Below are 27,033 nucleotides of genomic sequence, written 5' to 3' on the forward strand. Positions count from 1 at the left end.
AGCCCTTTCCACTTCCTGCCGACTTCAACTCAAAAATATTTCACGAATCCGTACATTCCTCAACCAAGAATCTGCAAAAACCCTAGTCCATGCCCTTATCTCTCGCCTTGACTACTGCAACCTCCTGCTCTGTGGCCTCCCCTCTAACACTCTCGCACCCCTCCAATCTATTCTAAACTCTGCTGCCCGACTAATCCACCTGTCCTCCCGCTATTCCCCGGCCTCTCCCCTCTGTCAATCCCTTCACTGGCTCCCCATTGCCCAGAGACTCCAGTACAAAACCCTAACCATGACGTACAAAGCCATCCACAACCTGTCTCCTCCTTACATCTGTGACCTCATCTCCCGGTACTTACCTACACGTAACCTCCGATCCTCACAAGATCTCCTTCTCTACTCCCCTCTTCCCACAATCGTATACAAGATTTCTCTCGCGTATCACCCCTACTCTGGAACCCTCTACCACAACACATCAGACTCTCGCCTATCATCGAAACCTTCAAAAAGAGCCTGGAGACCCACCTCTTCCGACAAGCCTACAACCTGCAGTAACCACCGATCGACCAAACCGCTGCATGACCAGCTCTATCCTCACCTACTGTATTCTCACCCATCCCTTGTAGATTGTGAGCCTTCGCGGGCAGGGTCCTCTCTCCTCCTGTACCAGTTATGACTTGTATTGTTTAAGATTATTGTACTTGTTTTTAATATGTATACCCCTCCTCACATGTAAAGCGCCATGGAATAAATGGCGCTATAACAATAAATAATAATAATAAAATTACATACATACATACACTAGATGGTGGCCTGATTCTAACGTATCGGGTATTCTAGAATATGCATGTCCACGCAGTATATTGCCCAGCCATGTAGTATACAGCACAGCGACGTAGTATACAGCACAGAGCCATGTAGTATATTGGCCAGTCACGTAGTATATTGCCCAGCTCAGCCACGTATGTCAGAGGTTAAAAAATAAAAAATATAACATACTCACCTTCCAGGGCCCCTTGTAGTCCTGTCGCCTCCTTCTCGCGCAGGACCTGTGATGACGTCGCGGTCACATGACCATGACGTCACGACAGGTCCTTCTCGCAGACCATCCTTGCCACCGGAACCTGCCGCTTGCATGGAGCGGTCACCGGAGCGTCGCGAGGAGCGGGAAAGGTGAGTATATAATGATTTTTTTTATTTTTAAACATTAGATGTTTTTACTATTGACGCTGCATAGGCAGCATCAAAAGTAAAAACTTGGTCACACAGGGTTAATAGCGGCGGTAACGGAGTGAGTTACCCGCGGCATAACGCGGTCGGTTACCGACTGCATTAACCCTGTGTGAGCGGTGACTGGAGGGGAGTATGTAGCGGGCGCCGGGCACTGACTGCAGGGGAGTAGGGAGGGACTAATCGGACTGTGGCCGTCGCTGATTGGTCGCGGCAGCCATGACAGGCAGCTGGCGAGACCAATCAGCGACTTGGATTCCATGACAGACAGAGGCCGCGACCAATGAATATCTGTGACAGAAAGACAGAAGGTCGGAAGTGACCCTTAGAAGTGTGTGTGTGTGTGTGTGTGTGTGTGTGTGTGTGTGTGTGTGTGTGTGTGTGTGTGTGTGTGTGTGTGAATATATATATATATATATATATATATATATATATATATATATATATATATATATATATATATATATATATATATATATATATATATATATATATATATATATATATATATATATATATTTATATAATTATATTTTTTTTTTTTTTTTTTTTCCAGCATTTGTTAACCATCAGTAACGTTTGCTTAGTGTGCGCATTGAAATAGTTACTGGTCACAGTCTTGTGTTTCCAGCACAGCTCTGTGGTCCGCTCGTCTATCTTGTGACCACAACTCTTTCTTGTCAGATCCTACCGTGGACCGATAGCTCTCAAAGCAAATCGTTGAGCGCCCAATTCTGGGTCTCAGAATTAGACTGAGAAAGTGACTGCCGGTCCCACAGCAAACGCTGGAGCGAGTCAGGTAGTCAATACTGCGGTAACGGGGGACAGGAGAGGACAGGACAGGACCGCGCTGAAAAATGCAATCGGCAGATCATCCTTTACTGATGACTGACAGTGACATTCACAATAAATAAAACAAAAGCTGGAGTGTAATTTAACAATAAAATCTGAAGTCTTTTTCTGATGATACATTTTTTTTTTCTTTAGCGGCTATGCCTGTTTGTTTGTAGTGCAATCAGATTAAGATTATCACCAGGTTTTCCTTTAGGCCATGTGCACACGCTCAGGAATGTCAGCAGAATTTTCCTGAACAAAACCGGACTTTTTCTGCAGGAAATCCGCTCGGTTTTTTTTGTTTTTTTTTCCAAAGCTTCCCAATGCAATAACATAGCGGCAAAAAAATACACAAAATTAATGAACATGCTGCGTTTTTTTCGTGGGAAAAAAAAAATGCAGCATGGGCACAATAATTGCGGAATGCATTAAAATGATGGGATGCTTAATGTAAGCGTTTTTTCCACGGATTACGGCCGAAAAAACGCGAAAAATCCTGAACGTGTGCAGATGGCCCAACTGACCAGATGTGGGCTTACCTGAAAAACAAACATGTGGCGCCCAGCAGGGACTGGACCCACCAACACCGAATCCAGGACCTGGTCATATTCTTCGCTTTCAGCTGAACCCACATATATGATTTTCCACTCCAGATCTGTGGAAATAAAAGGCCGTTCATTAGAGACAAATTACTTAAAAGAAAAAAAACACACCCACACAAATTCAAGAAAACAAACCCCTTACAATATCCCTTTATCAGATACTTTTAGTCACGTGGTCAGCACACAAACTACATGTAAAATATGGCAGCATGACTCCTATATTATTAATATAGTGGAGTAGTGGATCACTCGGTGCTATGTTACCGCCATCGCTTGTTGCCGGTACCATAGACTGGTTTGGGCATGTGCCACCTCAGCGAATTTAGGTGCGTGTGCCCTTTACTTTTACTGGGGGATTCTTCTAATAGCAACAAAGTGAATCAGGAAACTTATCTTAAATGTAAACAAGTAAAAAATTGTGGAAACTACAATGACAATCTCAAAAGGGAAACTTTTGATCGGCCTGAAAAAGAAAAGTATGTAAACTTAATTCTGGACATGCAAAGGAAGCCATTAACTAGTCCAGACATGAGCCAGGAAGGATCTCATGATAGGTCACGTGTCCAAATATCTGTTCACAGATCTTCTGAAACCAAAGCAGGAGAATGAACTTTGCCTCTGATGTTACAAGTGAACCATGTCCCTCTCTAGGTTATTATTTACATTAATAGCGGTAGTCTCCCATGTCTGACCCACACACCCACTGTCTACCTGGAAAAGTAAGAGCTAAACGAGCAACATCTGTATGGGGAGACTACGCGGAAGAGCATTATCTGAATCACTAAAGTAGCTAAATCGATTGCTGCACCTTTGTGTTCAGATACCATGATAATGTGCTGCACAATAGTCGCAGTTGTACTGCTGTTTTGCTATTAAGTCAGTCTTTGGCCATGTGCACATTTTCCTGCATTTATAACCAGGGTGTTGGCAGAAAGAACAGTGCGAGAAATAGGCAGTTTTTTGAGTGTGTTATTTGCTCATTTTTCCTAATACAGGGAGTCTGTCAGCACAAAATCACTTCAAGCAAGGCCCAGGAGCTATGTTCCCCCTACTTCAGTGCTCTCCCACCCACCGCTGCCCCCTCTTCCCTGACTGACAGCCCTGGATCTACAGTAGAGACAGAAGGGCAGAGCCTTATGGAAACACTCATGTGGGAAGGTGCCCGGAACTGCTCAGCCACACTAATGGGGCACCGAGCGCCTCTGCTTAGTTTGGACAGTCATTTTGTGCTAAAAGACTGTTTAAGGCCGGTTTCACATTAGCGTTTCTGTGAGCAGTGTAGGCCTGCGTACATCTTAACTTAACCCCATAAGCCCCAAGGGTGGTTTGCACGTTAATGACCGGGACAATTTTTACAATTCTGACCTCTGTCCCTTTATGAGGTTTTAACTCTGGAACACTTCCAACGGATCCCGGTGATTCTGACATATTTTCTCGTGACATACTGTACTTCATGATAGTGGTAACATTTCCTCAACATTACTTGTGTTTATTTATGGAAAAAAACGGAAATTTTCTGAAAATTTCACAATTTTCCAACTTTGAATTTTTATGCCCTTAAATCACAGAGATATGCCACAGAAAATACTTAATAAGTAACATTTCCCATATGTCTACTTTACATCAGCACAATTTTGGAACCAAAATTATTTTTTGTTAGGGAGTTAAGGGTTAAAAGTTGACCAGCAATTCCTCATTTTTACACCACCATTTTTTTTTTTTTTTTAGGGACTACATCACATTTGAAGTCACTTTGAGGGGTCTATATGATAGAATGGTGTCACGCTTGGTTATTTTCTAAAAACTGCACCCCTCAAGGTGCTCAAAACCACATTCAAGAAGTTTATTAACCCTTCAGGTGCTTCACAGGAATATTCGGAATGTTTAAAAAAAAAAAAAAAATATGAACATTTTACTTTTTTTTTTTTTTTTTTTCACAAAAAATTTAGTTCAGATCCAATTTGTTTTATTTTACCAAGGCAGCCGTCACACACTAAAAGACGTTTTTTATTACAAAAAAATAGTTTTTGCGTCACCACATTTTGAGAGCTATCATTTTTCCATACTTTGGTCCACAGAGTCATGTGAGGTCTTGTTTTTGCGGGACGAGTTGACGTTTTTATTGGTACCATTTTTGGGCACGTGACATTTTTTGATTGCTTTTTGTGAGGCAGAATGAACAAAAACCAGCAATTCGTGAATTTCTTTTTTTTGGGGGGGAGGCGTTTATACCGTTCCGCGTTTGGTAAAATTGATAAAGCAGCTTTATTCTTCGGGATAGTACGATTACAGCGATCTCATTTACCATATATACTCGAGTATAAGCCGACCCCCCTAATATTGCCACAAAAAACTGGGAAAACTTAATGACTCAAGTACAGTTGTGGCCAAAAGTATTGACACCCCTGCAATTCTGTCAGATAATACTCAGTTTCTTCCTGAAAATGATTGCAATCACAAATTCTTTGGTATTATCTTCATTTGTCTTAAATGAAAAAACACAAAAGAGAATGAAGCAAAACATTGATCATTTCACACAAAACTCCAAAAATGGGCCAGACAAAAGTATTGGCACCCTCAGCCTAATACTTGGTTGCACAACCTTTAGCCAAAATAACTGCGACCAACCGCTTCCGGTAACCATCAATGAGTTTCTTACAATGCTCTGCTGGAATTTTAGACCATTCTTCTTTGGCAAACTGCTCCAGGTCCCTGATATTTGAAGGGCGCCTTCTCCAAACTGCCATTTTTAGATCTCTCCACAGGTGTTCTATGGGATTCAGGTCTGGACTCATTGCTGGCCACCTTAGAAGTCTCCAGTGCTTTCTCTCAAACCATTTTCTAGTGCTTTTTGAAGTGTGTTTTGGGTCATTGTCCTGCTGGAAGACCCATGACCTCTGAGGGAGACCCAGCTTTCTCACACTGGGCCCTACATTATGCTGCAAAATTTGTTGGTAGTCTTCAGACTTCATAATGCCATGCACACGGTCAAGCAGCCCAGTTAGCCCGGTTCACTATGTATTGATTTAGGCCTTCGCCGGAATTTTTTGGAGAGTCTGAAAACTATACATTTTTGGAAAGGTTATAGTATAAGCAATACGAAAAACAATGTTTCCATTTGCCCCGAGTCCCACGTGACCGCCATATTGGATTTTACAAAATGGCTGACGTAAAACCAATTTTCGTTAATATCTCAGCTTATAAATAACATAAAAATAAAATTTGACAGCTAAACATACATTTTAGGGCTAAGAAATGCAATATTACTAGTTGCAGATGTGTTTTAGATATTTACTACAGCAGTTTTTTATAATTAATTAGTATTGACATAATAATACATAATGACAGGAATCACATGTTTTTTTTTTCTTTTATTACAGGAGTTGAACATGACAGACAAACCACAAGCTACTGAAGTCACTTGTGAAGGTGAGGCACCTATCAACTGGAAGCTATGTATGCTGTCAGTCTTCCAATGGCAATGAGAAGTTGGTGCAAAATCCTCGGATACAGTCTTACCAGCGCGTTTTGGACATAGTAGCAGAGAGGGCAAGTTTACAAGATGGCAACTATGTTGATATCCATCGACGGATTAGCAACAGGAAAGACACAATCGCTACACATCAGGCAGTCTACCATCGAAGTTGTTACACAAATGCAATTAACAACGACCAAATACAACGAGCCCGGGACCGTTATGCACATGCATTAGCTACTGGTAGCCACATTACCAAGAAACGAGGATTAAAAAGAGGACGTGCTGAAATGGACGAATCAGGTTCATTAACATCTGACTCTTCATCACCATTCACGAGGTCACATACATGGCCACTGGATAAGGAAAAATGTTTCTTTTGTCAGAACGATGAGAATGAGAAGCTTTATAATGTGAGGACAGTCAACGCAGGGAAATCGTTGAAACAAGCTATTGAAACATCAGATAATTTAACACTGAAAACAAGACTGAACACATGCATTGCACCAGGGGATGCACATTCTATTGACGTCCGGTACCACAAAAGCTGTTGGACAAAGCATGTTTTTCATGGACAACGAGAACGTAGTACCAACAGAACAGACCACAAAGAACCCTTATTACAACGTGCAAGTCTGCTAGAGTTGCTAAACCTAGTGGATATTCAAACACAGAACCAATCATATCTATCTATACAAGATATCGAAACCACTTATTTGAATATGCTTGGTATAGAAGGCGTGGAAAATCACAAACCTACATTCACTAGAAAGTGGCTCAAAGAAATTATAATGAATGCCTTGCCACATCTGAAATCCTGTCTTTCAAAAAACAGAAGGGAATCAGCAGTTCTTTATTCACCAGAAGCCTGTGAGGAAATCATGGTTAATTCTGCAATGGAATGTCGTAGTGATGATGCAGACAACATGCAGACAATCTACAAAGCAGCACAGTTAATTAGGAAAAGCATTGCTAATTTTACAACGGAAGTCAATGATAAAAACACCATAACGGTCACTAGTGACATACACGACGTTCCAGCAGAATTATATTCCGCTATCCGTTGGATCATAACAGGGCCGATTAACAGCCTTGAAACTCAAAGAAGGACCAAAATTGTTGACCGAGCAGCACTCACTATGAGTCAGAACATCATGTATGAATTCAAATCAAAACGCCAGGTCAACCAGTAAAGAAGGAGAACAACAGGATGTTCATGTCGGCAAACAAGAAAACCACAGTAAAACTCCGAGACAAGACTGTTGATCTTAAGGAGACCAAGGACTTGTATGGAAGAATGATGGTTTTGGCAAGGTCCAACAGAGACATAAACCAGAAAGTGGCCATTGGGAACTACGAATTCACTCTGACCCCAAGAGCCTTTTTTGCTCCAGATGGTACAATGTTACCATGCCATGACAAATCAAAACTGATCAGTCTCCTTAACAAGTTGGTTATAGTAGAAACTCCACAGAAAGATCTGCAGCCAGAAGATAGGATGGACACAAGATCAGATGCTCCAAGTCGCAAGATAGCCCTGGTAGATGGAATGGTTCTTCTGCAAAAGATGGCCAAGAAACCGGCAACACTAGTGACAGTCAAAGATCTCAGTTACTGCTTCAATGACAGGCTTATGTCTCTCACAGAAAATTACGATGAAATAATCCTTGTGTTTGATACGTATAGGGAAAATTCTCTCAAGGATGCTACCAGGGATAAAAGAAGAAAAGGAAAGGCACCAATTCAGTACCAGGTCAGAGATGAAACAAACATTAATCATATTCCAATGAACAGGTTCCTTTCACATGACAAGACAAAGGCTGACCTGACCAACTATCTTGCTGCAAAGACTCTAGAGTTCAACAGTTCATCACAAAAACTGGTCATCACTTGTTCTTCAGGGTGTACCAGGAGCAACAAAAACTTAGTTTTCGACGACAACAATCACGAAGAAGCAGACACACTGTTGATCTACCAAGCTGTCTTGGCAACACAACGAAACCCACCGGATGCAAGGATGGTTTTCTTCTCCCCTGATACCGATGTACTGGTGTTGGTCATAGCTAACTATGACCTCATGCTGAAGAATACATCGATTTCAATGGTCTCTGGGATGATCGAGATAGAGCCAATAAGGCGAGTCATAGGGGCAGACAGAGCAAAGGCTTTGACAGCCTTCCATGCATTCACTGGTGCTGACACAACTGGAAGGTTCTCTCGAATTGGCAAAGCAATCTGGCTGCAAGCTTACATGAACGCAACACCAGATGTAATCAGTTCTCTGCAGATGCTTTCGACTGAAAAAGAAGTGAGCGAAACTATGTTGTCAACTCTTGCTACCTTCGTATGTTTTGCTTACTCTCCAAAAGGCATTTTTATTAAGAATATTCCCGAACTGCGATGGCATCTATTTTGCAAGCATATGGCAGAAAGTGACAGGTTACCTCCTACACTCGGAGCTCTAAAACAACATGTCCTCAGAGTCCATATCCAAGCCAGAGTGTGGGGACAAGCTAACATTGCTTTGCAGGATTCTCAGCTGGATCCCGAGAAGAATGGCTATCACAAAGGGTTGGATGGACAGTTGAAACCAACCATGACAGATGTTCTTCCAGCTCCAAAAGCAATAATCGAGATGATTAGTTGTCAATGCAAACATGACTGTTCTTCTTCAAGGTGTTCGTGCCGAAAAAATAACTTATCCTGTACCGATCTTTGTCAGTGTGACAGCGAGTGTATGAATGACGAGGACACTCAGACCAAATATGAAACTGATGATGACAGTGATGGTGGCGATATGTAAAGACACTCTGGTTGTTCAAAAGTTAAAAACATTAACTCTCTGCTTTTCGAGTTCGAAAATTTGTTCAAATATAAACCGATACAATTTGTAGTCGTATATAGAGTATTTATTTGGATACCACTGCATTTCTTAGTACTCAAAATGTATGTTTAGCTGTCAAAATTTAAGTTTTACGTTACTTACAAGCTGAGATATTAACGAAAATCGATGTAAATCAGCCATTTTGTAAAATCCAAGATGGCGGCCACTTAGGACTCGGGGCAAATGGAAACATTGTTTTTCTTATTGCTTATACCATAGCCTTTCCAAAAATGTACATATTTGAAACTCTCCAGAAAATTCCGGCGAAATTACATAGTGAACCGGACTAAGTGCCAGAGGCAGCAAAGCAACCTGAAAAAACATCAGGGAACCTCCGCCATGTTTGACTGTAGGGAACGTGTTCTTTTCTTTGAATGCCTCTACTTTTGTCTCATCTGACCAGAGAACATTGTTCCAAAACGTTTTAGGCTTTTTCACGTAAGTTTTGGCAAACTCCAACCTGGCTTTTTTATGTCTCGGGGTAAGAAGTGGGGTCTTCCTCAGTCTCCTACCATACAGTCCTTTTTCATTCAGACGCCGACGGATAGTACGGGTTGACACTGTTGTACCCTCGGACTGCAGGGCAACTTGAACTTGTTTGGATGTTAGTCGAGGTTCTTTATCCAACATCCGCACAATCTTGCATTGAAATGTCTTGTCAATTTTTCTTTTAAGTCCACATCTAGGGGTTAGCCACAGTGCCATGGGCTTTAAACTTCTTGATGACACTGCACTAGGTAGACACAGGAACATTCAGTGCAAGCATCAGAGAAAATAGTAGGGCTGCACCCTATAATCACATCGTCTCTATGGACATAAGGGCGCACGTCCTCACCAGTGGGTCCATCCCAGATAAAAAGTCCAAATCCAAGCTAAAGAAAGGGACAGCGCCACACCGGATAGTGAAAAAGCAGCTCACGTTTTATTCTGCCCCTGCGGCAACGTTTCGGTCAGAAGACCTTTGTCAAGCACCTTTGACAAAGGTATTCTGACCGAAACGTTGCCGCAGGAGGCAGAATAAACCGTGAGCTGCTTTTTCACTATCCGGTGTGGCGCTGTCCCTTTCTTTAGCTTGGACAGGAACATTCAGGTCTTTGGAGATGGACTTGTAGCCTTGAGATTGCTCATGCTTCCTCACAATTTGGTTTCTCAAGTCCTCAGACAGTTCTTTGGTCTTCTTTCTTTTCTCCATGCTCAAAGTGGTACACACAAGGACACAGGACAGAGGTTGAGTCAACTTTAATCCATGTCAACTGGCTGCAAGTGTGATTTAGTTATTGCCAACACCTGTTAGGTGCCACAGGTAAGTTACAGGTGCTGTTAATTACACAAATTAGAGAAGCATCACATGATTTTTCGAACAGTGCCAATACTTTTGTCCATCCCCTTTTTTATGTTTGGTGTGGAATTATATCCAATTTGGCTTTAGGACAATTCTTTTTGTGTTTTTTTAATTTAAGACAAATTAAATGAAGATAATAATACCAAAGAATTTGTGTTTGCAATCATTTTCAGGAAGAAACTGAGTTTATCTGACAGAATTGCAGGGGTGTCAATACTTTTGGCCACAACTGTATAAGCCTAGGGTGGGAAATGCAGCAGCTACCGGTAAATGTCAAAAGTAAAAATAGATACCAATAAAAGTAAAATTAACTGAGACATCAGTAGGTTAAGTGTTTTTGAATATCCATATTGAATCAGGAGCCCCACATAATGCTCCATACAGTTTATGATGGCCCCATAAGATGCTCTATATTAAAATATGCCCCATACAATCCTGCATAAAGGTTAATAATGGCCCCATAAGATGCTCCATAGACACATTTGCCCAATATAATGCTGCACAAATGTTGATTATGGCCCCATAAGATGATCCATAAAGATATTTGCCCCATATAGTGCTGCACAAACCTTGATTATGGCCCCATAAGATGCTCCATACAGACACTTGCCCCATTTGCTGTTGCTGCGATAAAAAAAAAAATAAAAAAAAAAATCACATACTCACCTCTCCGTCGCTCAGGCCCCCGGCACTTTCAGTATTCACCTGACTTCGTTCCAGCGCCGCTCCAACTTCAGCGTCTTCTGCACTGACGTTCAGGCACAGGGAGCGCACTAACCACGTCACCGCGCCCTTTGACCTGAGCGTCACTGCAGAAGACGCTGAAGACGGAGCAGCGCCCGGAACGGGGAGCAGGTGAATATCGCGCAGCGCTGCGCTCCCCGTTATACTCACCTGCTCCTGGCGCGGTCCCTGCTTCCCCGGCGCCGCAGCTTCTTCCTGTACTGAGCGGTACAGTATACGGTATATCTTTTTTTATGGTTTGGCGATTAATACAATAAAAACTATTTTATATAAAAAAGTAATTATTTTTGCATCGCTTTATTCTGAGGGCTATAACTTATTTTTTCGCTGATGATGCTGTATGGCAGCTCGTCGCTTGCGGGACAAGATGACGTTTTCAGCGGCACCATGGTTATTTATATCCGTCTTTTTGATTGCGTGTTATTCCACTTTTTGTTCGGCGGTATGATGATAAAGCGTTGTTTTCTGCCTTCTGTTTTTTTTTTTTTACAGAGTTCACTGAAGGGCTTAACTAGTGAGAGTTTTACAGGTCGGGTCGTTACGGACACGGTGATTCGAAATGTGTACTTTAATTGTTTGTTTTTTTTAATTACATAAAGAAACGCATTTAATCGGAACAATATTTTTTCTTTATTTAGGAATTTTTTTAAATATATTTTTATACAGTATTTTTTTTTTAAACTTTTTTACTTTGTCCCAGGGTGGGACATCACTGTATAGTGTCGGATCGTTGATCTGACACTTTGCACAGCACTGTTGCGTTCGGTGGGCACGTCAAAACGATGCACGGGGACGCATCCACATACAGCACATGTCCCTGCGTACACAATGTTAAATATAGGTACACAAGACACATGTGGATCTATGCGGATCTTAAGGGAAGAAGTATGCAGGCCTACGCTGCGCACGGAAATGCTAATATGAAACCGGCCTAACACGGTTTTTACAAGTGAAACACTTTGCAACTCTAAAATCTATGGTCAATAACCATAACACAAAACCTTGTGTGACTATACCCTGAACGAACCAGAACAAAAATATATGGTACGACCTAGTTTTCTATTAGAAAATAGCTTACATATATGTGGGTGGGGATTATAAACCTAGATGGAGCCTATTATATGTCAATAGGATCCGTGTGTTATAGAACAGATCTTGCGTCATATTTAGAAGCCACATAAACGCTGACAGCGACAGATGGAAACCAACTCACCGTCCGGTAAGTCTTCTATGCACTCAAAAGTGATCTCAAACTGGAAAGGATTGCGGAAGGGGCACGGGTTGTCCAGCACCACCATATTCAATATCTGGACCTTCGCCATGATGCCGATTCTTCACCTGATGCTTAGAAACACTGGAAAAAGAGCAAACAGTCACAAAAAGAAAAAAAAACAAAACTTCTCTTCATCTAGTTGACGCCTTTCTGAAAGCTGGGAGGAGGGTGAACTAAAGTCCCAAAATCAGTCACAACTACCACGTTGTCAGAGCCTATAGATAGTGCGGCATATCGATGGTCTAGCATGTCAAAAGGTTTGTGCCAAATCTGGATGTTCAGAGCCCTATTTCTGGCGGGGGTTGCAGTGGCTGGACCCTCAGATATCAAGAAATATATTCCTAAGAAAACGTGATTAATATCGCAGCGCGAGGTGAAGAATTATATTTGATTTCTGGATTACTGCTGGTCCTATGTGGAAATTGTACCCCAAATCTTCTGGCGGAACAGAGACCTTCATTCGCAGCAGTAAATAAAGACTGCTATAAATCATCTGTCTAGAGGGAGGAAAAAAAATGTCTGAATGTGCATTCCCTTATGGCTAAAGATGGGTTAATTAGTAGCCACAAATCAGCCCCAGAGCCGATCACAGAACGGGAGCCTAATCTGCCTTGTATTACCAGGGTGGATTGATTTAAATCACGCCGATTTAAATCATGATTTAAATCACGATTTAAATCAAAAGATTTTTTTCTATTTAAATCGGATCGATTTAAATCATGATTTTAATCATGATTTAAATCACTGATTTAAATCAAAAGGTTTTTTTTAATATAAATCACGATTAAAATGAGAAGTGAGAGCAGTGCGCATGTGCGCCCATAGTTACACGGACGAAACTAGGGGCAACGATCTAACGCCAGGGTGAGGGGGGGACCCCAAAGTAAGTAAAAATCTTTTTTGTTTTACTATATGGCAATAGGTAGGTGTTTAAAAGCAGCATGTCTTAATTGTATAAACTATTAATAGCCTCCACATTTTGTTCATACTGCCCCTTTAATTCCACACTTCTAGCTTGGTTTCACTTTTGGTTTAGTTTCTTTTTCCATTCAGTTGACATGCCCAAACTTGTTGGATAGTCAGCATCCTACAGAAACCTCTGGAAGAGCATGGCATTGTGAATGTTACACATATACAGCCTTTATTCTACTGAGTTAAACAACTCAGCTTTATCTCATGATGGAAGAACCTTTGGATGGTAAAATATTTTCCTCAAAAAGCAGTTTATTGAAAAAAATCCGATTTAAATCAAAAAAATCCGATTTAAATCAAAAAAATCCGATTTTTTTAAAAAAACATTGATTTTTATCCACCCTGTGTATTACCAGGCGCCAGTCATCCACTCTGATGGGAGTGATCCACCTGTGATAATGCTGCAGGTACAGGCGTGACCGGGAGGCCCCTGTCAGGGCGGGCACCATGGATGACATTTCACAGCTAAGAAAGCGCCAACTTCAAATGAGAGATGTCATAAGACTGGAGAGATACTGCAGAGGCTACCACCATTGCATTATAGTTATCAAATACCGTGTGATGCACAAAGACATAGGTGCGAGTCCTAGGGATGAGAATGGCATCCATCAGCCACAACTGTGATGAAAGCATCGTTGCCACCTTTAGACACCATCACCTATTAAAGGGGTCATCCACTGCTCAGACAACCCCCTCTGAATCAGATTCCCCTCAGTAAAATAACTCCTACACTCACCACCGGTGTCAGCACTGGCTCTCCCGGGGATTGCATGACATTGTCACACAATCCCTGCAGACCGTCAGCGCTGGCTCCACTCCTCTTCTACACACAAACCAAGACATCCGAAAGAAGTCTGCTCCCCCTTCCTCCAGATGTCAATTACATCCATCGGTGAGGAGTGAAGGCAGCTCCGATTGGGTATAAAAATAAGAGCCCGTGCTGAAACGGCACTGGAGGTCAATGAGTTATTTTACTGGGAGGAAACCGTCTCAAAAAGGGTCGCCAAGTAGTGGACAGTCCCTTTAATATCATGGTTGAGGACCAGGTGCGATCTGAGACAATGGGACTGTTGGAAGGACAATGACTGGAGGGACTCGGCGCATGGCCGGACCCAGCGGACCCCCAATCAAGGGCCCAGAGGCTGGAGCCTCACCAACAATCAAGTGATCACCTACTATGGATAGATGAGGAAGGGGAATATCACTGTAAGCTAAAATTGGGGTGACGCAAAGCCATCGGCCACAACGGTGCCCCTTGGAGACAGTTCGGGGGGACGGCAGCGTTCTGGTCACACAGTAGCCGCATAACCAGAGAGGATGAGGAGCAGTTTGGGCAGTGACCCGGCATGGGACCTCCAGAAGGTCAGGACTAGGCAGGTTGCCTATAGCAACAAGAACCAGGCTGCCATTTTTCATAGCAACCGGATTGTTGGTTGCTATGGGCAACACTAGTTGTCAGGTCTCTTGAGACAAACGGCACCCGGGATATAAAGGGTCCGGGACCCCCATGGGCGGACACTCCGTGCAGCAGCGGCGCAAGATAACAGCAGCTCCCGCCAATGACACCAGAGAACAATAGAGGCGGCGGCGCTGACGGTACCTGGTTATTACTCTTCTAGTCCGTTCCCCCGGTGACTCCCCGCGTGACTCGGTGCCTCAGCTCCGCCGCGCTGTCTTTCCCGCTCTCCGTTTGTCTCCCGCGCGCACAAACGCCGTCCTCCTGCGCCAACCTTACCTCACACACGTCGGCCCCACCCACTGACTCCAGTCATACGTCACCGCCCCGCTCCCGCCCACTGTCTCCAGTCATACGTCATCGGCTCCGCCCACTCAGCGCTGTAGCGTCAAAAGTCCCGCTATAGTCCTTAACGTGATCACGTGCTCTACTCACTTTAAACCACGCCTCCCTTGTAAACCTGTTCCACGCAAAGGACCGCCCAGTTTACGTCATGACGTCACTGCGCAACATCCCGTAAATCACAATTTTAATCTGTAGACTTGTATATAGCCATTGGGGCAGAAAGAGACTTCTCTGTTTAGTGTCGGGTTTGTTTTTTTTTGACGACTGTTACTTACCGTCAGTTGGAGGCATTTGCCCTTTTTAAAAATGTCCGCCTACGTCGTATCGCGCGTATTTTGGCGGCTGACGTTAATTCCCGCGCTTATTAGACGTCGCAACATCTGTGTGGGCGGGGCCACATAGAACGTGCATAGTGATTGGTTTAGAGCAATGCCTGACGCTCGGCTGGCGGCAGACATGTTTTTGGTGGGAGCGAGTTCTTGGCGGGTTTTATAACTGTGAACTATCTATGCATGAACTGTGAGGGGAGTCTATGGGGCTTGGTCATCTCAGGCTACACCCCTGCCCCTAAAATAATGTTATTTTCTCAGATAACATAGTCACTGTTACAGCCTCTACTCTTCCATTATGTACCATACTGCTCCCAGTGATTGGCTGCAGCAGTCACACATTGTGCATACCTCCCAACTTCTGAAGATGGGAAAGAGGGACAAAGTTTGTGGCAAATTTTAGGCCACGCCTCTGACCACACCCATTCATAATTAGCCACACCCATATCCACATCCCAACCACACCCATTTAGCACTGCCGATCACACTTTCATATATAATAATTATAAACAAAAAAATATGGCCACACAGTGCCCCATACTGTATAATGACCCCACATGATGCTCAATACTGTATAATGGCCACACATGATGCTCCATACTGTATAATGACCGCACATGATGCTCCATACTGTATAATGACCGCACATGATGCTCCATACTGTATAATGACCGCACATGATGCTCCATACTGTATAATGAACGCACATGATGCTCCATACTGTATAATGACTGCACATGATGCTCCATACTGTATAATGACCGCACATGATGCTCCATACTGTATAATGACCGCACATGCTCCATACTGTATAATGACCCCACATGATGCTCCATACTGTATAATGACCGCACATGATGCTCCATACTGTATAATGACTGCACATGATGCTCCATACTGTATAATGACCGCACATGCTCCATACTGTATAATGACCCCACATGATGCTCCATACTGTATAATGACCGCACATTATGCTCCATACTGTATAATGACCGCACATGATGCTCCATACTGTATAATGACCCCACATGATGCCCCATACTGTATAATGACCTCACATGACGCTCCATACTGTATAATGACCGCACATGATGCTCCATACTGTATAATGAACACACATGATGCTCCATACTGTATAATGAACACACATGATGCTCCATACTGTATAATGGCCACACATGATGCTCCATACTGTATAATGACCGCACATGATGCTCCATACTGTATATTGGCTGCACATGATGCTCCATACTGTATAATGACCGCACATGATGCTCCATACTGTATAATGACCTCACATGATGCTCCATACTGTATAATGACCGCACATGATGCTCCATACTGTATATTGGCTGCACATGATGCTCCATACTGTATAATGACCGCACATGATGCTCCATACTGTATGATGACCACACATGATGCTCCATACTGTATGATGACCACACATGATGCTACATACTGTATAATGACCGCACATGATGCTCCATACTGTATATTGGCTGCACATGATGCTCCATACTGTATAATGACCGCACATGATGCTCCATACTGTATAATGACCGCACATGATGCTCCATACTGTATAATGACCGCACATGATGCCCCATACTGTATAATGACCGCACATGATGCTCCATACTGTATATTGGCTGCACATGATGCTCCATACTGTATAATGACCGCACATGATGCCCCATACTGTATAATGACCGCACATGATGCTCCATACTGTATAATGGCCACACATGATGCCCCATACTGTATATTGGCTGCACATGATACTTCGTACCATATAATGGCCACACATAGCTACTCTTACACACGCGGCTGCGCTCCGTACACTTTGCACACGGCTCCGCTCCGTACACACGTGCTCCGCTCCATACACCTCGTACACATGTGGCTCTGCTCCGCTCCAGACACCTCGCGCACACACACGGCTCCGCTCCGCACACCTCGCGCACACACACGGCTCCGCTCCGCACACCTCGCGCACACACACGGCTCCGCTCCGCACACCTCGCACACACACACACGGCTCCGCTCCGCACACCTCGCACACACATGGCTCCGCTCCGCACACCTCGCACACACGCGGCTCCGCTCCATACACCTCGTACACACGCGGCTCCGCTCCGTACACCTCGCACACACACGGCTCCACTCCGCACACCTCGTACACACTCGGCTCCGCTCCGCACACCTCGCACACACACGGCTCCGCTCCGTACACCTCGCACACACACGGCTCCGCTCCGCACACCTCGCACACACACGGCTCCACTCCGCACACCTCGTACACACTCGGCTCCGCTCCGCACACCTCGCACACACACGGCTCCACTCCGCACACCTCGTACACACTCGGCTCCGCTCCGCACACCTCGCACACACATGGCTCCGCTCCGTACACCTCGCACACACATGGCTCCGCTCCGTACACCTCGCACACACACGGCTCCGCTCCGCACACCTCGCACACACATGGCTCCGCTCCGTACACCTCGCACACACACGGCTCCGCTCCGCACACCTCGCACACACACGGCTCCGCTCCGCACACCTCGTACACACACGGCTCCGCTCCGTACACCTCGTACACACACGGCTCCGCTCCGTACACCTCGTACACACACGGCTCCGCTCCGCACACCTCGCACACAGATGGCTCCGCTCCGCACACCTCGTACACACACGGCTCTGCTACATCCACACCGCACACCTCCTGACCCCATACAAGGCATTACTTACCTCCTGCAGGACCATGTGTGTGGCAAGGTGGCAGAAACCAGCACAGCCAAGTCCTGTAATCCACGGAGGTCCCGGTCTGCCGATCATGTGACCGCTGACTCCTCCCCTCCTGTGACCTCATCACAGGTCCTGTGCGCAGAAAGCAGGCAGCCATACAGAACTTAGGGCAGTGATGGGCAACCTTTTGAGCTTGGTGTGTCAAAATTCGCCAAAAAACCGAGCATAACTTGGGTGGTGTGTCACCTTGATAAAAAAACATAATTTTGCGACATGTATAGTTTAAATAACAAATATGTATAATTATAATTATTTAACTTACCTGCTTAGTGACTTCTTTGTTCATCTGTCAGTTGTTTTCTTTTGTTGGTCTTGCTCTTGCTATTATTTAACTTGTGTGGGGTGCCGTGAACTAAGATAAGTGAGGGGGAGGGGGAATTCTTGCGGTGGCGAACCTGTGGCATTCCAGCTGTTGCAAAACTACAATTCCCATCATGTCTTCACAGCCAAAGCTTTTGCTTGGAATGGCCAGGCATGATGGGAATTGTAGTTTTGCAACAGCTGGACTGCCACAGGTTCGCCATCACTAAATTTAGTGACTTTTTTGTTGCTGAATTTCACTAGCTAAATGTTCAATTGAAGGTTGGTATTTTGTACACTTCAAGCCCAAGCAAGCGCTACTAAGTTCATCTGTCAATCTGTTTCTTTTGTTGGTTTTGATATTATTTAATGCTGAGAATAAGGTCTCACAAAAGTAGGTAGAGGGAAAAATAGTGAGTAAAGCCATTGCTATATTTTTCAGGGTGCTAAAAGTGTCTGGTAACCTATTCCAGGCACTCCAAATTTCCTGTTCATAGTGGCACTCCTCTTGATTCTCCAAGCGGCACCTTTCTAGATTCTCAAGCTTTGACCTCAAGTCAACAAACACCTGAGCCCAGATGCTGTCCTGAAATTCTGCAAGTTGCATCTCCAAATCATCAATTTGTATCCACTGGAAACCATTTAATTCCAAACTACTGTAGACTACTACATCAGGATACTTAATTATTTTCATGGTCTGTTCTAGGCTTCTAAATTGATGAAATCTATCACTGAACTGGTCAAGTAACGAGTCTAAAACATGCTGGTACTGTATATGCAAGGGTTCCATTTCATTTTGTACAGCTGCACTGGCCTTCTCAAAATACTTTGTTACTCGAGGAAAATACTTATAAGTTTTAGTTTCTACATCTCGCTTGAAAATTTTAAGTTTACTTTCAAAAGCTTTTATGTATCCAAACATAACGTCAATACTTTTGCCAAAACCTTGTAGCTTTAAGTTCAGTTCATTAATATGAACAGAGAGATCTGTAAAAAACATCAGGTTGTTGACCCATGTAGAATCATAGAGCTGAGGAAAGTTTCCCAGATCCTTATCCTCAAGAAATACCTTAATTTCTTCAAAGCACTCCACAAAGCGCTCAAGAACTTTGCCTCGGCTCAGCCATCTTACATTATTGTACATCAGCAGTCCACTGTAGGTGGAATCAACCTCCAGTAAAAGTGCAGAAAATTCTCGCTTGCGAAGGGGGCGAGCAGCTATTAAATTAACTATTTTTGTAACAACTGACATTAAGTCGTTTAAGTCAGTGAATCCTGCTTTGGCACATAAAGCCTCCTGATGGATAATGCAATGAAAAGGCACAATCGGATGTCCAATACCTTCCGTAAACAATTTAACATATCCGACTTTTTTCCCCACCATGTTTGGTGCCCCATCTGTCGTCACTGACACAACTTTAGAGATATCAATGCTTAGGTCACAGAAGGTTTGCATAACAACCTTACATATTTCACTTCCTGATGTACTTGTTGGCACTGATACTAACTTTATCAACTCTTCTCTCATTGTGAGACCATCAGAATATCGACCAATAATGGCCAACTGAGCATGTGATGTGACATCAGTAGTTTCGTCAAGAGAGATCGAAAAATATTTACAATTACTTATGTTTCTCTTTAATTGATGTTGTACGTTTGCGTTCAGTCTCATTATTCGGTCTTTTATGATATTTCTACTCAGTGGTAACTCAGATATTCTCTTAATAATTGCATCTTTATTCTGCATATCATGAAACAGAACTGGTGCACATCTTAAGAGAGTATCTTTAATAAATTCTCCCTCACTGAGTGCTTTTCCATGCTGAGCTATGGAGTGAGCAATGCTCAGACTTGCAGATGTTAAATTTGTAGAGCTTTTTACAAATTTAAGGATGGAATTAGATTGGCTCTTATGAAGGTGTAGCTGCCTGGAAATGTATTCCTTCCTTTCATCCTCACTTTTTTTCAAGAGCTGGGAATGATTAGTTTCAAAATGTCTATTTACATTCCACGTTCTGCTTACTACCGTTTCACTACATAGAACGCAAAATGATCTGCCATTTTTTTCTATAATGCCGTACATCTCAGTCCATGACTCTTGAAAGGGTCGGCTACTGCTACTACCACTCCCTTTACTCAACTTTGGTTTCTTATTTTGTGGCTTCTCCATGAGAGAATATTTATAGTTAGCCCTGCAATTAGCAGAAATAGGGGTTAATAAGGATGCACCACAAACAGTAATGGTGGTGAAATTGAGTCTGTACTGCAAGATGGCGTTCCTAATGGCGGGAAACGGCACCCATAGCACAGGCCTCTTCCAGCCTCCCCCTCACTTATCTTAGTTAATTGGCCAATTACACCCCACAGTTCACTGGATGATGGTTGCTGCCTGCAGACAGCAATCACAGGGCCTCCGGACAGCTATCTCCTCAGGCCTCAGAAGTGCAGCCTGGGACTTCTGGTCGGCGCAGCAGGGAGCAGCGCAATGTCGCCCAAACAACACAGATCCGACGCAGAGGCCTGGGACTTCCGGGAGCTGCGCCTGGCCTACCGGAAGTCCCAGGCCTAGACACTCTGCACCGGAGCTCTGTTGTTTGGACCCACAGACCTCCTGCATGGCATCCGATCCGATAAAAAATCGGATCGGATGCCATTGTTTAGCATTCCGATACCGCAAGTATCGGGTATCGGCCAATATTTGCTGTATCGGAATTCCGATACCGAGATCCGATACTTTTGTGGTATCGGGTATCGGTATCGAAACAACATTAATGTGTAAAATAAAGAATTAAAATAAAAAATATTGCTATACTCACCTCTCCGACGCAGCCTTGACCTCACCGAGGGAATCGGCAGCGTTGTTTGCTTAAAAATCGCGGTTTTCCTTCCTTACGTGAAGTCCCGGCTTGTGATTGGTCGCTTGCCGACCATGTGGCCGCGACGCGACCAATCACAGCAAGCCGTGACGTAATTTTAGGTCCTTCAGGATTTTAAAATCACGTTCTGGCTTGTGATTGGTCGCGTCGCGGTCACATGGGCGACGCGACCAATCACAAGCCGGGACGTCACGGGAGGCAGGACAAGCGCGCATTTTAAAACGCCAATTTTTTCCACCATTTAACCCTTTATTTTAGCAGCTACAGCGCCCACATTTTGCACATACACACTACTAACATTAGTAGTGTGGAATATGCAAAAAAAAAGGGGATATGAGATGGTTTACTGTATGTAAACCATGTCTCATATCATGTCGGGTTGGGGAAGGAGAAATGAGAAGCCGGCAATTGAATTACCGACTTTTCACTAACACCGCTGCGTATTTCTCGCAAGTCACACTGCTGGTCCGTGTGGAATCCATATTTTTCTCGCCCCCATAGACTTTCATTGGCGATTTTTTTGCGTAATACGGTGACAAACGCAGCATGCTGCGATTTTCTACGGCCGTACAAGACGGTATACTACGGATGCGTAATATACGGCAGATAGGAGCTGGGACATAGGGAATCATTGGGCCGTGTGTAATGCGAATTTTACGGATGTAGTTTATGCGCTCATACGTCCGTAAAACTCGCTAGTGTGAGGCCGGCCTAAGACATAGTCCGATTTTAGTAGTTTCCCGGCCTGTCTTCTTCCTGCCCAACTTGTCTCTAGCCCAACTGTCCTAGCCGGCCTAGGGAGTCTCCTTCTGGCATAACAGGTTCCCTGAGGATCACCATTCTTTCCTTTCTCTGTGACCCGGCTGACATCTTCCTCACAGAGGAGACAGGGGTATGGCTCTCAATACCCCTTCCAAAACTCAAGCCCAAGACTGCCCCGGCGACTAGACAAACCTCAGACTGTCAATATGAAAAAGTCTAGCACTCAACTTAAGCATTAGTTAGTGGATTTATTTGTAGCACTTGAAACGTTTCAGTCCATAAGGACTTTCATCAGTCACTACATTAAGAAAGCAAAATAAAAAAATAGAGTCAAATCAAATGTACGGTACATTGGAAATTACATAACAAAGAAAGTATATACAAATAACAATATGGCAGAGTGAAGGTCATTAAACATGGTTGGTACAGAAAAAAAGTATCGCAGTGGTGCCAAACAAACAACCCGGCTCGAAACGGTGTATGATGTGTGGAGAGATATATGCAAGCCGATATATAAGGAACAAAGACACGTACCGTGCTGTGCTTAGCATATGTGGCACAATTTTTATCACAGGAGAATGGTACATGTATTGTGCCTAATGTGGCATAAGAAGAAATAAGGGTTAGTGGACTAAAAGAAGATACAGAGGAGATGAAGCGTATGTAACATACTCACAGTAGGGCCGCCGCACTATATGGCAGGAGAAATGGTATTTAATAATATCGCTCCCCACATCGGCTTCTACAGGTAACCCACTACCACATTGTTTCGGTAACAGCACAAGGTAGCTGCTTTATATTGTATATTAACGGACATGCTCTTTCTAGCTACCAAATGCTGGATAGTAACGTGTGGTCACCGCCCCACCCCGACAGCATTTACTCTAAGGTATAGACGTATATAGACTATTGTCCATATATATTTGCTACCAGGCATATGAGCCGTTCTTCACAGGCAGTCTCAACACCTACCTTTATTGCTCCACAGCCATATTAAATACCATTTCTCCTGCCATATAGTGCGGCGGCCCTACACACTGGTGCGAGATACGGCCGAGTCTCGCTGGTTAAAAGCAAGCTGTGGCACCTGAATTCCAGAGCGGAGCGTGCAGCTGCATAGCAATACATGGAGCTGCACGCTCCGCTCCGGAGTGCCGGTGCCACAGCTTGCTTTTAACCAGCGAGACTCGGCCGTATCTCGCACCAGTGTGTCTCCGGCCATACGCTTCATCTCCTCTGTATCTTCTTTTAGTCCACTAACCCTTATTTCTTCTTATGCCACATTAGGCACAATACATGTACCATTCTCCTGTGATAAAAATTGTGCCACATATGCTAAGCACAGCACGGTACGTGTCTTTGTTCCTTATATATCGGCTTGCATATATCTCTCCACACATCATACACCGTTTCGAGCCGGGTTGTTTGTTTGGCACCACTGCGATACTTTTTTTCTGTACCAACCATGTTTAATGACCTTCACTCTGCCATATTGTTATTTGTATATACTTTCTTTGTTATGTAATTTCCAATGTACCGTACATTTGATTTGTCTCTATTTTTGATTTTGCTTTATTAATGTAGTGACTGATGAAAGTCCTTATGGACTGAAACGTTTCAAGTGCTACAAATAAATCCACTAACTAATGCTTAAGTTGAGTGCTAGACTTTTTCATATTGACTTGATGGTTTGGGAACCTAGTCTTAGCACCACTCTGTAGCAGTGCACACGGTGTTTGTTTTCACGTAAACCTCAGACTGTGTCCTCATGCTGTGTGGAAACATGACCTGACAGCACCCGCTCAGCTCTGCTTCATCTGCCTCTTCTTGCTCCTCCTAACACTTTCTTGTCCAGCTTACTCTACACTCCACTCTCTTTGGACTTACCGCTTAATTTTCATAACCAGCAGAGGGAAAGCTGAGGGCTGATATTAATATTCTGGAAAGGAGCCAATAGCCATAAAGGTTCCCAGGCTATTAATATCAGCTCACAGCTGTTTGCTTAGCCATGGATATTGGCCCTTCCCAGACTATAAACATCAGCTCTCAGCCAGCCCAGAAAAGACTCATAAGATGCGCCAAATCTGGGGCCTAGCCTCGCTCTTCCGACTTGCCCTGTAGCTGGGTTAAGTGGGGTTCATATTTGTGGGATTGATGTCGTCTTTGTATTGTCAGGTGACGTCAAGCCCACAGGTTAGTAATGGAGAAGTGTCTATAAGACACCTATCCATTATTAACCCCATAGAGATATTGTATACAAACACAGACACCCAGAATAAAGTCCTTTATTTGAAATAATGACAGAGACTCCTTTAATGAACCTGAATTAAACCATACTCACCGAACGCCTAATCCACTGACACCAATGTCTCCTGCAACAAAAATAAAATAATAAATCACAATATTCCTCACCTGTCCGCAGAGAAGATAATCCATAATGTCCCACGACGATCCTGACGACTTTGAGAGCAGTCACTGATGTGACTTCTCTCAAAGACAGCCGGCGATACACTGACAGGAGGTAATCGCTCCCACAGTGTATCACTGAGCTGCTGTGAGAAAGTTCTCACGCGGCGGTGCCGTAAGTGAGAGCATCGGAGCTGATCAGCTGATGAACTCGGGTGACCTCTATCACGGAAGCTCAGTGATACACTGACAGGAGTTAATTGCTCCCGCAGTGTATCGCAAGTGGCCGGGTAGAGTGGTCACATCTCCTGATGTGACTGTTCTACGCGTGAGATGGCCGTGGGACACACGGGATTACGTGGACTATGGTGGACAGGTGAATATATGGTGGCTTATTATTTTTCATTATTTCTAGGAGACGAGGGCATCGGGGATTGGGCGTTAGGGGAGTATAATGTTTTTTTATTTGAATATGTATGTAATTATTTTACTTTTTTTTTTCTAACTATGAGCACAGGCGATGGCTGATGAGACTATGTCTCCCATCAGCAGCTCCTGCCATCACTGTTATAAGTGACAGCAGATGTAGCCCGATAGGAGCAGTAGTATCTTCAGCCCATGCCTGCTGACCTGTGGTAAGCGTTATGCCGCGGTCACCGCTGCGGGTCACAGTCACAGCTGCGGGGTCACGCTGATGGAGCGCCCCTATGTGTAGGGCAATGGGGTACTCGGTACCGGGTCCCTCTCTGTTCTGGGGATGTCACGGTGGCCCGACCCGGTCCGTGGCCCTTTGAGGGGCGCCCAATTAGGGCGCCCAATTAAAGGTGTAGTTTGTCTGGTGTTCGTGATGCCACCTGTGGTACTCGGTCAGGGTGACCGACGCTGCTTAGGGGTCCGCTGGGGTGATGGAATGGCAGCTAGATGGTATACCTTCCCACAGGTGAAGTATGTCCCCAGGGCTTCCCAGATGTGTAGGTGGTGATGGTGGACGATGTAAGGCGCAATGAATAATGAGGACACAAAGGTTGCAGTCTCTTTACCTTTTACTGAAGACTTCAGCGTCCACAGTCCAGAGTACCGTTCACAGGGCAGGCAGAATCTGGCCGGTCCGAAGGCACATCCAGAGTTCCCTTATCCAGGTGGAAATCAGTAGCCTTCCTACTAGCGCCTGTGTGTTGTAGTACCTCCCTGCTGAGCACCACGGGATAGTCCTCACAACTTTCGTGGATGTTTCTGATCTTCTCTCTCTCTGTCCCCCGATGGTATGGATAGGACGACCCGTATAACGGGCTAGGCCTGGAGCTTATTTATAGGGACCCTATTGACGCCCCTCTCCCACAATTTGCCTCCGTGTCTTCTTAGGTATTAAGGTCGGGCAACCAACTTGGAATTGACTGTCCTGCCGGTCTCTGAAGTAATACGTAGAGTCAATTACTCCCTCGGTGTTCCGGCCACCGGCTACGAGCCTCGGAAGGAGGCTGCCGATCTTGGGGCAGAACTCCTCCCGGTATTATCTCCTTGTGCTGTGACTTCGTTTCTCACTCTCCACAATACAATTCCTTTCCTGTACTTTCTTAGGATGCTGCCGCAATGGGTGCAGGCGCAGCTCCGTAACATTCTATCTTGTGCTTGGCCTCTGTCAGGATCCCACCCCTGACAGGGACCCTCTGTCTGCAGCTCAGATGTTCCTCCTCCTCCCCCTGTCTGCCTGACAGGTCCTCTCTGGGTCAAACCCAGGTAGCTTCTGACTAACTTCCTATCCAACCCACCAGTTTTACCCGTGTGTGAGGAGTGGCCTAATAGATAGGAGCAAGGCTCCCCCTGGTGGACTGGAGTGTGAAGTGTAGTGTGTGACTTGTGATACCTGGCAAGGTGAACTCCTTTAGTACCATCAGACGTAATGTCACTCCCCCTGGTGGAAGAGCGACATTACTGCAACGACCCGGACTCTGGGGCGCTGCACTGACATCTGACAGCATGACCCCGTAGCACTCTGACCGACAGTCTTACCGCCGATAAGAACCTCCGCGCGGGTGTTTCCCATGCTATCACACAGCTGACATTGTGGGAAACACTATAGGAAGTACGTGAAAACGCAAAAGAAAAACTCAGCAAATCCGCAAACATTTTTATACTTGCGTTTTTGCTGTGAATTTGACCTACTCAATTGAAGTCAATGGGTGAAAAATGCTGCAGAAACGCAAAAAGAATTGACATGCTGTAGAAAAAAAACGCACTGCAAATACTCGAAGGAAATTGACTGATCATGTTTACAACACTTTAGGATTCTCATTGAATTAGCTGCATAAGGATTCCATAGCGGTTTTGGCCCATTTCCATGCGGAAAAAATGCCGTGAAAACTCATCAAGCACGCACTGTGTGCACATAGCC

The 27,033-nt window shown here is 44.4% G+C and overlaps 1 protein-coding gene across 1 annotated transcript in view; it reads right to left on the reverse strand.

The window, feature by feature from the left end:
- Positions 1-15,193, reverse strand: part of LOC143774819 (histone chaperone asf1b) — a 35,994-nt gene extending 20,801 nt beyond the window's left edge. The window contains exons 1-3 of the mRNA XM_077262587.1: positions 14,954-15,193; positions 12,322-12,462; positions 2,601-2,716 (exon numbers count right to left, since the gene is read on the reverse strand). Of these exons, the coding sequence (XP_077118702.1) occupies positions 2,601-2,716; positions 12,322-12,430 (225 nt within the window). The 5' untranslated portion in view covers positions 12,431-12,462; positions 14,954-15,193. The remainder of the gene's footprint in view (positions 1-2,600; positions 2,717-12,321; positions 12,463-14,953) is intronic.
- Between the last annotated feature and the right edge of the window lie 11,840 nt (positions 15,194-27,033).

Source organism: Ranitomeya variabilis, chromosome 5, assembly GCF_051348905.1.
Source record: "Ranitomeya variabilis isolate aRanVar5 chromosome 5, aRanVar5.hap1, whole genome shotgun sequence".
NCBI classification, from domain to species: Eukaryota; Metazoa; Chordata; class Amphibia; order Anura; family Dendrobatidae; genus Ranitomeya; species Ranitomeya variabilis.